Here is a 12,608-nt window from a genome sequence, read left to right as displayed (position 1 = left end):
ATGCTGTGAAAACTCTTTACAGTCTTAATAAAGCCTTGTGCACGGTGTTGTTTAATTCAGTGTAAATACTCATATTTACTTTACTGATATGAAAATGTCAGGTCTTTGTTGTGTTGCAGTCTCTCAGTAGGGAAATGTTGAAGTTGGTTGATTTTACCTGTGAATAGTTTTTATTGTGGCCTCTGAGGGATTTGTTTTTTCCGTCTATGGTGATATGGAGAGACAAAGAGCTGAGAAGTGACAGCTTCCAGCTTGGGATATGATGTCTTTCTGAATCCCTCTAGCAGGACAAAAGCGTTCATTTGATGATGTCTTCAGACACCTGGCTCTTTTCTCCAGTGCTGGCTTAAAAATAAAGGGAGAAGTCCAAAGAGTTTTTACTGTGCTAAATCCAATTTTCCATGCATTAAATTAACTACATGGAGTAACTGCTTTTGGGGCCTTTGAAATAGTCACTGATTCTATTACAACAGTACTTGATTTCATGATGAGGAATTATAAATGAATGGATTTTTTTTCAGTTTGCAAATATGTATGGAGTTTCTGAACATTTTTAAAATTAATGTGAGAAGAAGAAAAATGGAGCTGGACTGGCTGCTGACCACACCAACCATGCAAGAGTTAAAGGGTCATTAAAAAAACCAAGAAATTTCAAGTACTCTTCACAAATGAATGAAAAATAATTTGTTGTTCTTACTGCACAAAAGTTTAACTTAAAATGTGTTTGAAGGTTAAATGCTTTTTTTTGGTAATTGTAGGACCAAAGGGGAATGAGTCAATCTTCTGGCCATCCAGTGCAAACAGTGACCATCCAGAAGCAATCTCAGGAATATTGAATATAGTTATAATATATTTATTTGCTGTATTTTGTTTTATCCTTAGTTATTTCTAGCTAATGTGCCATTCTATATCTAACATTTACCTTGACAGACACAAAATCATTTGTAGAAAGGATTGTGGGAAAGCTGTGAACATCATGAGGTAATGCCTGAGGTTAGTTATTTTTTTGTGGTCAGGAACAGTAGCTTGTGAAATGCAATCATCACCTAACAAATAATGGTGTTTTAAAATGTGTTTTGTTGCAAGTAGAAAAACATCCAAAATGTCAAGGTTTTCACTGAATATCCAACTGCTGTTGCCATGGTATAGAATCACTGAAGGGTTTGGGTTGGAAGAGACCTCAAAGGTTGCATTGTTGAAGCCCCCTGCCATAGGCAGGGACACCTTGCACTATCCCAGGTTGCTCAGAGCTCCATCCAACCTGGCCTTGGACACTTGCAGGGATGGGCAGCCACAGCTTCCCAGGGCAGCCTGTGCCACTGGTGCCTCAGCACCCTCTGAGTAAAAAAGTTCTTCATCACATCAAATCTAAATCTCCCCTCTTTTACTTTAAAACTCTTCCCCTTGTCCTATCCCTACCTACCACTACAATAAGGTGCTCTCATTCTTTTTTATAAGCTCTCTTTAAATACTGTAGGCTGCAGTGAAGTCTCCCTGGAGCCTTCTCCAAGCTGAACAATCCTAGCTCTCCAAGCCTTATCAATAATCAATGTGCTGAGTGAGATTCCTAAAGTTTGTCCATGCTTGCAGCAGCTTGGGAAAAGGGTTTTTTCTTCTATCACTAAAATGGTGTGAGTGATATGGTGCAAGAAGATATCAAGTACAATGTGTTCAGGTGCGCTGAGATGTACTGGGGCTGCACTGGTGAATTATCTGCAGGTTGACTTCCAGTGTTTTACAAATGCATTTGTTATTATAAATTCCTCAGGCAAACCTGTTACAGTAAATTCTTCAGGCAAAGCTATTTTTGCTCCACAGTTATTGCAGATTACTCAGAGGAAATACTCTTTCAAGTGTTTATTATTCACCAGTCACTGTTTTCCCTGAACATCACATCAGTCACCCGGTTTCATTTCTACTTCCTGACCTGATAACTTCCAAGCCCAAAGAAGCTTTTAAGAAAGCTGCATATCATGATTCCCAGTGTAAATATTTGTGCAAGTACATGTCTAAATGCAAGTGCTAACAAACTGCTTTCTTGCTGAGGTCATAATTATCAACAAAATTTGCCTGAGTGTTCGCAGATGTAAAATGAATGGGCAGCAGCTTCCCTTTTAAGCTAGTTTGTGATTTGGTAGCTCAGGTAGAATTTCTTTGCGAGTTTTGTGGGGTTTGGTGTGTTTTGTTTTGTTTTGTTTTGTTTTTATTTTAATAAGGATTACCTGGTTGTATCATGGATTATACAGAGTTTAAATTTCAGAAAGTTTGCTGGTAGTGTTGAGGCAAGGTAGGCTTTTCACACCCCTAGGGAAAGTTGGTGAAATTAAGGAAGCACTAGATCTTTTATAGGAGTCAGAACAAGTTGTGTGAATAACTCAGGATGATGCCAAGCTGTGTATCAGCTTGCCACTGGATGTCAGTGTTGCTCGGCAGTTTGAAGCAGGAATATAATCTCTACAATGTCTTCTGTTCTTTAAGGCTGGAAATATTTCTGGGAAAGGTAACTACTTAAGTGAGGAGCGTAACTTTGTTATCATGGCTAAGGAAAGGGAAAAAAATTCCTATCACTGCAGAGACTGGGATAGTCTACAGGTGGAGTCCTCCTGTGTTTGGATGTCTTAATAAATACTGGAAGGTTTTTAATAGCTGTGATCTTTTATGTTGCTGCAATAAATCAGACATTAAGAGTCTTTTAAAAATAAATATTTTTCATTATCTAATAGTGTAACACACGAAAGCAATATAAAATTTAGTTCTGTGGTCTCCTGTGACTTTTCTATTATATCTCTCATTTCTCTCTTAATTTCTTCCTAGGAAATGCCATTGATTTTGTGGTCCAGAATGTGATGTCAGAATCTCATGGGGGCAGACCCAGCGCATCAAAGGTTGTGATTGTCATCATGTCGGCGAGCTCACAAGATGCTGTGGAGGCTGCTGCCCTTTCTGCAAGAGTGAACAGTAAACCCCGTTTCACTGTCACTATTTATTAGTAGAGTTGCTATTATGTTTTAAGTAATGAGCTAAAACAAAAGATGGAAAAACAAGACACTGGTGTGTTCATATAAGTTCTGGAGTTACTGTGCATAGTGTTGTGGTAAGGAACAGATATGAAAAAAACATGGCCCATGAAGATGCCTTTGAGGTACTGGGAAATCGAGGACCCATCTGCAATTAAGGCTGACAGCTTCCCCAGGACTTACAAATTAGTAGCGTATCGTTTTCTGCAATCGTGTGGGTAGACAAGAATAACAGAAATGGGATCTAATATCATAAATTCAGTATTGTTGCAGTACAGTGAAACTTGAAAGGTTCAGTCTAGTAATAATAATAATGATAAGTAGAAATAATCATCATAAAGATAATAATTATAATAATAATTAGAGGTTTTTATCAGATTCTTCACTGACCTCTACAGGAATATACTTTTACTATCAATGTGCTGCCTGATGATTTTTCAAGTTTTCTGGCTGTTTTTTCAGTAACTCAGGTTCCTCAGGTTGCTCTGGGAGGTATTGAATAAGGCATGGACTGTATTACAACTATCAACTGTTATTTTTAATTAAATGGTTTGAAAAGAATCCAATTGCTGCGTAACTGAAGAAAGAAAACAGTATATTGAGATTCTCTTTTTTTTTCATTAAAAAAGAGTGAAGATGTCATTAAGTCTACAGCTGTGTTTTGTTTTGTTTAATTTCATAATAAGATCATGAATGATCTTATTATGCTTAGGACTAATAGAGCTCATTTTAGCTAAGAGAGAGATTAGAGCGGCACCATTTCAGCCCTTAGTTGCCTTTAGCCAATGTGAGGGAAATGATGCAAGTAACACATGAAAATTAAGTGTTGGAGAAAAGCTTTTCCCAGTTCTGTTTTTTTTTGGAAACAAATGAAAAAATAAAAGTGATGTCATCTTTGAGTTGGAAAAGACCGTTAAGATTATCATGTCCAACCATTAACCCAGCAGTACCAAGTCCCACATTCTTTAAGTACTTCCATTCCATGTCCATAAGCAATGATTTTCTCCTGTGCCTTGCCTATTTCAAACCCTTCCTTCTCTTTTCCTAGGAGTATCCCTGTTCCCAGTTGGTATTGGGAACAGATATGATGAAGGACAGCTAAGGACTTTGGCTGGGCCATCTGCTGCTAACAGAATCATGAAGCTCCAGAATTTTGAAGATTTATCCACTATGATCACATTGAATACTGAATTTATCAAAAAAGTGTGCATGGGTGAGTCCAAAAGTCATGACCTTGTGTCTGGAACAAAACACAAAAATTGAAATACAAAACCAGATGACTTTTCTTGATACGAGAAGGCAATCAGATGCTCTGTTGTGAATGTTCCACTGACAACCATCACAAATGCTGACCCTAGACCACCTTCATAACTTAGGTGTGAAACCAAATTCCAGCCCTTTAAATATATATTCAGATGCTATTCCAATTAGCCCAATTCCAGCAAAGTTTTTAGAACTGCTTGGGCCTGAACTTTCAAGCTTCTGTCTTAATAAAAATCAATCTTGGTAAAAATCTTGATAATCAGTACTCAGGACTGGTCAATAACTGAAGGACACCAGGAAAGTTGAAGCTGTCATGAATGAATGAGGCGTGTTTCAGAAGTTTCAGAAATGTTGTGAGCAAAGATTTCAAGTTATGTGTTTTTCAGACATTGTTATGTGCATGTCTGCAGAAAATTCAGCCAAAATAGAAGGCAAAAAGAAAAATAATAAAGAATTTCCTTTCCCAGGGAAACAGATACTGGGGAAAAAAAGTGTGAAGTGTTTTAAACAAGCATTCACTTATTTACAGATGACAACGCTTCTTCTCTAAGGAACCTTGCTTCAACACTGACCAGGATTTTACTTCTTTACCTCCTTGATCTGGATATAGATATTTGTCCCTCATCTTGTTGTTGTTATTCTTGTTCCAATAACATCCACATGTTCTCCCCACAAGCCACTGCCTCGTGGTGTTAGTCATTGCACAGGTTTTTGCCAGCATTATGAGGGCTTAGTTTCATCTCCACTACAATAAATGGACTTTTTTTTTGTGGAATCAAGGAGCTGTGAGAATGAGGAAGTTGCAGAGTGTTCACAGTCCAGCTTGGAGATATCCGATCAGCCTCCACTGGGATCATTTCTGGCGTTTTAAAATCTCTCCAGAGAATCAAACAGCTGCCATTTTCTAGATTTAAACAGCTGCCATTTTCTTTCCTCTCTTTTAAAAAAAAATTTTAAAGATGCATTTCCTCTCTTCACACTGTAAAACGTGATTTTTCTTGCTGTAAATTACATTTATCCAAGATTTAGGATGGAGAGCAGAAATTTGGAATGAATAATTATTTTCTTATAGCAATCTGTGCTATAACCTATCAGTACTGGAGGTGAAAGCTTTGTATTTTTTATGAAAGCTTTTCCAACAGCTCAAAAAGCTGTTGAACTATAGACAAACTTGAACTATAGACATATTCAGCACCTAAGATCTGAGAAATTTAGCTCTCTTGCTGATGGTGAAGACTTTGCTAGGGGGCAAAAAAACAATACTTTTTTTTTTGTGGGGATTAATTTTTTTGTTTGGATTTTTTTCCTGTTTGTTTTGTTTTACATAAATTTCATACAATCTGTGAAGCATAATTTTCCCCTCTTGACTCATACAGTTAGATTTCTCATGCCGAGGGAGTCTTGCCTTTTGTATGGAAGTGTACCAAAAATAATACCATTAAAAAAAGGTTTTAAAGAGTTCCTAAATGATTTCAAAATACATTACTTATCCTGGAAAAGACAGAGCAGAGAGTGTATATAGGGGTAGCATAGTCTAGTATTCTACAAAGAATTTGCTAGTCAGTGTCTTAATATCCTAGAGATTTTGTCATGCCATGGTACAAAAATGAAATTGCTTCCAAAATATCTTTAGGTTTGTAGTGAAAGCATACGAACATAGAAGCTGTAATTCAGTGTATACCCTGTGACTGTTTAACTGATTATGTGAAAAAAATGCTCATCACAGTCATAGCTAAATGTAAGGAAACTGAATTTGGGTGTTCTTATTACAGCTATTTGTGTAGTTATGCTGTATTGATCTTCCTGAATTTAATAAATGTGAGTGTGGAAATTGTCATTACTTGCTAATTCCCACGAGTGTCCTCAATGGATCACAAGACTGTGAGGTAAGGCTGGACTGTGCCTCAGAGCCAAAGCCATGGTCATCCTTTAAGCACCATCTAGGCAGAGCTGTGGCTGTACAAGAAGTGCTGTAGAATTGCAGCCCAGTTTTTGTTCACAGAGTATTTTGGGACCACGGTCATTGTTTATGCCTTCTTTGACTTATTCTTATGCTCTTTGGACAAATGCCTGCCATCTTCAGGTAGGGATTCACACACTCTAGCACAAAACCCCCAAACTTCTCACAACTTAAATTAAGCTTTTTAGTAAGCAATCTGTATTTTGTGATCATCACTTAAAAGGCTTGATAAGGGAATGGGATCACTAAAAGATGTCTGCTTCTCTTTCAGACCCAGTCAGAGAATGCATAGATGAGGATGGAAACAAAAAGAGAGTAAGTGCATTGCCTGCTTTGGCCATATGGCTTTTAAGTTGCAAAGTTTATACAAGAACATGAATATCTTCACAGTTAACCTAAAACAAAAAGCATGAGACAATATAAAGAATGATTTTGGAAGAAGAAAATGTTGGATTTTGAGCTGGTGGCATAACTTTGCATACAGAGGAGGCTTCCTTTAACATTATCTCATCTTGCAGTGTTGAATGTTATTGAAGTCAGTGCAGAACCACTGCAGAACAGTGACAATGTTTGTCTTCCCTGACAGCAAAAATGCATTTTCATTTCTTGGTGAGAGGACTTCTGGGACAGAAGTGGCCAGATAAAGGTGCATGTGCAGGGACAACCTCATTGTCCAGCCACTGTCCTTCTGCTGAAATTACAAATACCTTGTTCCTATGGCAATTTTACAGGAAGATAATTATTGTGTGATAGTTATTTCTCTAGATAAAACCATTTCTTTAGCAAGGAAATCAAATTTCTTGGAGTTTGTTTGTGCAAAAGTTCTCATTAATCCTGAGAAAATGCTTAGAAGTGTAAGTAAGCTTGTCTGATCTCTCAAAAGTGATCCCACTCTAAAAAATTGGTGTTCCAGATGTTATAAATGGTTCAGATTCTTCATCTTAGGTGAAATGCCAAGGTTTTTCAGAGTATATCGTACTACATGCATTTAAAAATATTAGTGTACGCTTGAGCTGTGTTTTCTAGTAGGGATCAGTTATGAGTTCTACTCTAGGATTCATCTTGGAATTCCAATACATAAAAAATATTCCTTTGGTTTTTCCCTTGTGAAGACATGACTGTGAAGGAAGGGTATGGCTAATAAGTGAATATGAATTACCTAAACACAGGAAATATATCAAAGCTGCTTTATGTAGTTGGCCTCAATCATCTGATCAGAATACAGAAAGGCTTTAGCTGAATCAAACACAAAGTATAATCTGATGGCTTTGAGGCTGACAGCTTAAGTAAGAAAAAAAAAAACAAAAACAAAAACTAAACTTGAAAAACTTCTTTATTAAGAAACAAAAAATCAGATTTTGTTTGAACTGAATGTGACCAAGCCTCTGGGCTCCTAGAAGCAGACATGGTTATGTATAGACAAGTGCTGGGAAGGCTAAATTTGAGTTTCAGACATGTCAGGTTTCATTTTTGGGGGTTATAAACTTAAAGCACAATTTCTGTTCTGGCTGAAATGCTTTTAGAAGGAAATAGACTGGCCTCCAGTCCATATGAGCCACACTTTCAAATGGCATACTTTAGGGGGATTTTGAGTTGCCTCTTCTGTCAGCCAGGAAAAATAGGTGTTGGAACGCACTGTGAGGCCACAGCCTTCTGGAGCATCCTTCCCATGGAGCCTACAGGCCACTGTGGAAGTTCCTGCCTCTGTGGTGCAGCATCCTCTGCTGTGGCTCACTGGCCCTAAGGTGCCACTGTTCTGTTCCCCTCTTCCAGCACAGCCCACAAATTCACAGGAAGGAACAACCAAGGCTCTTCCTTCCCTGAGTCAGACAACACAGGCTTTTATATCGGCTTCATAATCTTTCAGGCATTGCTCAGAGAATTCTTCCAGGAGGCTCAGCTCCCCAACTGGGATGTCTGTCACACACCTGGAGACTGTGAGAACTGGTCTCCTGCAGTTTGAGAGGAAATCTGAGTTCTCAGGATCAAAAATCTCAGCCTAAATCCTATCAGTGTTTGGAATATTATGATTTATTACTTTTTCACGTTTTGTTTTGTTATTACCCCTACCCTGGAAGTGACTTTGGAAGGAATATTCTTGATTAAGGTAATTGTTAGTAGCAGATCAAATGTGCTGGATCGGGCCAAAAATCCATCCAACCCCCTCTATTGTGTGGCCAAAAATAGGAGCCAGGGAAGCAATGTTAACAAATATGTATAAAAATTCCCTGAACTGTCCTAGCCATAAACAATTTGTTACTCTGGGCTGCAAGTGGCACCTTTTTGTATTTGCTAATACTTGATAGTTTTGTCCTTTGTGAGTTTGTTCAGCTGTTCTTTGAATCCTTGGAAGTCTTTAGTACTCATCAGGTCCAGTGGTAAGGAGTTGCAGGAGTGCCAAACATAGGCTGTGTAAAGAACCGCTGGTTTAATGTTTTAATTTGGGGGTTGGCAGAATATCAGGACAAGTATAATAAATTAGGTATTGATTTGGGGTTTTTTTTACATAGTTAATTTTCATTGTTAGTCTTGTTTTGAAATTTAGAAGCAGGCATAAAGGTGGTAAAAAAGTGTAGGTTTTTGTTTTATAATAGTGATATTTCCGCATGAAGTGATCTGTAAAGCAATTTGCATTTCTAGGCTGTTTAAGGTGGCAAACCCCATGTTCCTGAGCTATTACCATGACTTTTCTAGTATTGTTGAGCTCTTGGCTTAAAGAAGAGACAAACAAACAAATAACCTCATCTAATCTAAGAGATGACAGCCAAGGGAGCTGCTGAGGTGTGTGGGTCTCTCTCCTGCAGATGCACAGCAAGACACAGAGTGTGCACGTCCAGGTCTGTTGGTTCAGAGCTCCCTCAGAGAGGAAGTCTGGGGCTTCCTGCAGTGTTCTGGCAGACTTATCCTTCACAGTTTAGAAACACTGATTTTGCTTTCCTTTCTGTCCTCCTTTGCTGCTACAGTTTCATATCAATTGGGATTTGGGCTCTCTGTCTTCAGAGTCCCTGTGTTTTTCTCTGCACTAAGATTCTTGGGGGTTTTTTATCCCTCAATTTTAATTTTTTTTAAATGTCTTGTGCTTTGCTGTTCTTGTCCAGCTCTTAGATATTTTCTAATAAATGTCCTATTAAAGAGTGACTAAAACCAATTAAGTATGTATGGAAGCCAGACTTGCACAGCTGTATATGTACCCTTCCAGGTGCTTCCACTTTCAGTGAGCTGTAGGAGGGATTACAACTGTAATCAAAAAGCATTCTATCTCTTTCTGTAAAAATACTTTTGCTGTCCTTAAAGCTCCTCCTATTACTTTTTCATGGCCTTCTCTAGGCTCACAAGTCTGAAAAATGTATTAAGCAACTTTCAGTTACCTTCTCAAAGTCCTGAAACATATAAAACAAGTCCAGTAAATTAACCTGCACTTAATGTGTAATTTTTTGTTGCTGCAAATCTGGCAGCTCTTGTTTAGACTTGATGGCATCCTCTAGCTCAGAGATACAGAGTAATACTTTCATAATTACAAGAATTATCCATGAATGATGTTGTTACCTAGGTATTTTTATCTCTTTTTTCTTCTCTTCTATGGGAATGATGGTTAAACTGTGGAGGACAGGATGGAAGATGTCCATACCCAGTATCAATTCTCTTTTCTTCTCCACATTTCTGCTTGTGAATATCAAGGAATGTTACCCAGCTCACAGAAGCACCAATTCACTTGTACTGGTGTTTCTGGATTCACCTCTGGAGAGAACTCTGGGAAGTGCTGTTTCCCACATTTGGAGGTATTCCTGGGGATGCCCACTTCAGGAATACTTCAATGCTGTTTTAAAACTCATTCAACCTGCTTATGGACTTTAGAGCTCTATAGGATTGGAGCCAGAGAGCTTAGCTTTCTGCAGACAGAAATCTTGAGACATTGCACATCTATTTCTCTGTCATTTATTAGTACATAATCCCAGTGTCTTAAAATTCAGACTGTCCTTTAGAAAACAGGAATATATTTTACATTTAATTCTTTAGCTCTAGAAATCCACTGTGTACATGTAATAATACTGATCTGTACAGGAACAATTTTCCTTTGGGAAGATAGGAGCTGTTTTAAATTTTTAGAGTTGACAAAATACAATATTCCACTCTTTCCTAGTTTGGAACAAATAGTAATTCCTGCTGTGCTCTGACCATCTGTGGCTTATGAAAAGTAAAGGATTTGAAATTTAAAGTAAAGCTGAAGGAAAGTCTTTGTTGCTCTGCTCTCAATGCATGTTGTAGGACGGCTAAGCTCTAACTATAGGTGGTTGGAATAAAATGTCTCCTATTGTAGACTGTTACCTTTAGCATGGAATTTCAGCCTGCTTCTTAGTGTTTCTAATATAAACTTTCTCATCCTCATGAAGTCCTTAATAAAGCACATTCCATTTATTTTCCCAAGGCTAATATGAGTAGCACTGCTGTCAGGATCACTTCACTTTCTGGCTGTAGTTCCATGATGTTACACCAGTAGTTTGTATACAGACGCAAACAGGACGGGGCCACTGGAAACAGCATCTTGAGCTTTTATTTTTCCAGCATCATTCTCATTACATTGTTATGACAATGAAGAGAAAAGATGCTACAGCTCGCTGCTCCTGCAGAAAGCCAAAGAAACTTAGTGTTACAACATACCATAAAACAGTCTCAATCTCAGTCTCAGCCAATCACATAGAGCAAAAGCATATTGACAGTAGTTCTATCTGATAATCTGAAGCACATGTAATTCTGATTAAAATAATAACGGCCTATTCTCCAGCACAATGGCTTCTTTATAAGACAAAGCACAGAGCTCTATTCATAATTAACCTTCTAAAATGTACACTAAATATTGTATTATTAGTTGCAACTTAGAAGGCCTATCTACACAGCTCTTATTGTTCTATTTCCCATGTCTTCGCTACAGCTTAGAAAACTTTTCTGCTGCCTTAGCACTGTTCACAAATCTGCTGTCTGAGGCCTGTCTTTTTACCACCTTCCTAAAACCTTCTGATTTTTATGGATTCCCACAATTCCCCCTCTCTGTTGATCTAAAATGAAACTTTCATAACAGTGTCGTTTATTACTTGAGTTTCATAGCCCTACTATAACATTTTTGCTTACTATCTGCTTGAGGCCTATTCTTGCTGACACTAAGCATTGCTATGTTACAGCACAGCAACTTAATGCTGTGAAGGCCTAGTCAGTGAAAAAGATATGAATCACGTCTGACAATAGTTACAAGTCATTGTTCAAAAGACTCTTGTCGATTTCAGGGTCTTAACTCAAAACCTTCCTCCCTTTCTGTACTTTCATCCGTCATTTCCATGACGGATGAAAACCTTCTGAATTTTATAGAGTCCCACACCATGACATCAGCCAAACTTTGCATTTGAAATGGTTTTAATCGTTCCATATCTGTGTTTCCCTCCCTAGCCTGGTGATAAATGGACATTACCAGACCAGTGCCACACTGTGACCTGCTTCCCAGGAGATTACACAGTTCTAGAGAGCCACCACATCAACTGTGAGAGGATGCCAAAGCCTGTGTGTCACAGCAGCCTTCCTGCTGTTAAGGTGGAGGAAACTTGTGGCTGCCGATGGATGTGCCCATGTGAGTATCTGTCTGTGGGTGCCTCTCCCGCCCCATCACCTGAAATGTTTTGACCACAAATGTAATGCTGAGTGGAACTTCTCAGCCGCTGGACACTTCAAAGGTGACCAGGGTGGCAGGAATTGCCATTTATTTGTTATACAGTCGTTTAAGCAAATAATTAGGAGTGTAAGAGCCTAACTGATGCTGGAATGCCTAATGCTACTTGCAAGTTCAGGGCCACTGAATTTTTTGCATTAGCAGAATGACAGTGTTTTATCAGGGAATCTCACACTCCATTTCCAAAGCTGTGTGAGCTGGGAAGGAAGAAGTACAGGAGAAACCAGGAATTTATCTCAGCAAGCTGAAAGCAAGCAATGGATTCTTGGTCCATCTTGGGGCTTAAGGGTTTGGCCTTCCCTCAATCAAGGAGGCGTAGTACAAGGACATGAGCAAGAAATTCTCTCTGCCACCAGATAACCTCACACGGAGTATCTGAGCAGAAGGCTGAACACTGTGTGATTGGTGCCTGGGCTGGGATGACAGGAACAGGAATTAAGTGCATCCACTCACATTTACAGGGTTAGAGGGATGCAGCCCTAAGGCTAGTGATCTATTTATTATAACATAAGTGGGTTTAAATCTAAATTAATGATTACTTCTTAGAAGTAGATCAGAACTCTCCATATATACACACACCTCCTCTTCACAACATATAAGCTCAATTTAAAATGTCCTCTGCTGAGCTGGCTGATCTAAGTACAATTTCTTC

At 38.5% G+C, this 12,608-nt stretch overlaps 1 protein-coding gene across 2 annotated transcripts in view; it reads left to right on the top strand.

The window, feature by feature from the left end:
• The window catches only part of VWF (von Willebrand factor), a 127,563-nt gene that overhangs the window by 74,805 nt on the left and 40,150 nt on the right, over window positions 1-12,608 (top strand). For both annotated transcript variants that reach the window (XM_074539258.1, XM_014270907.3), the window contains exons 31-34: window positions 2,815-2,958; window positions 4,066-4,230; window positions 6,512-6,555; window positions 11,680-11,857. In XM_074539258.1, coding sequence (XP_074395359.1) covers window positions 2,815-2,958; window positions 4,066-4,230; window positions 6,512-6,555; window positions 11,680-11,857 — 531 coding nt within the window. The remainder of the gene's footprint in view (window positions 1-2,814; window positions 2,959-4,065; window positions 4,231-6,511; window positions 6,556-11,679; window positions 11,858-12,608) is intronic.

Source organism: Zonotrichia albicollis, chromosome 4 (assembly GCF_047830755.1).
Source record: "Zonotrichia albicollis isolate bZonAlb1 chromosome 4, bZonAlb1.hap1, whole genome shotgun sequence".
Taxonomy (NCBI): Eukaryota; Metazoa; Chordata; class Aves; order Passeriformes; family Passerellidae; genus Zonotrichia; species Zonotrichia albicollis.
The sequence above is the reverse complement of the archived record's forward strand: the minus strand, read 5'-3'. Positions and strand labels throughout refer to the sequence as shown.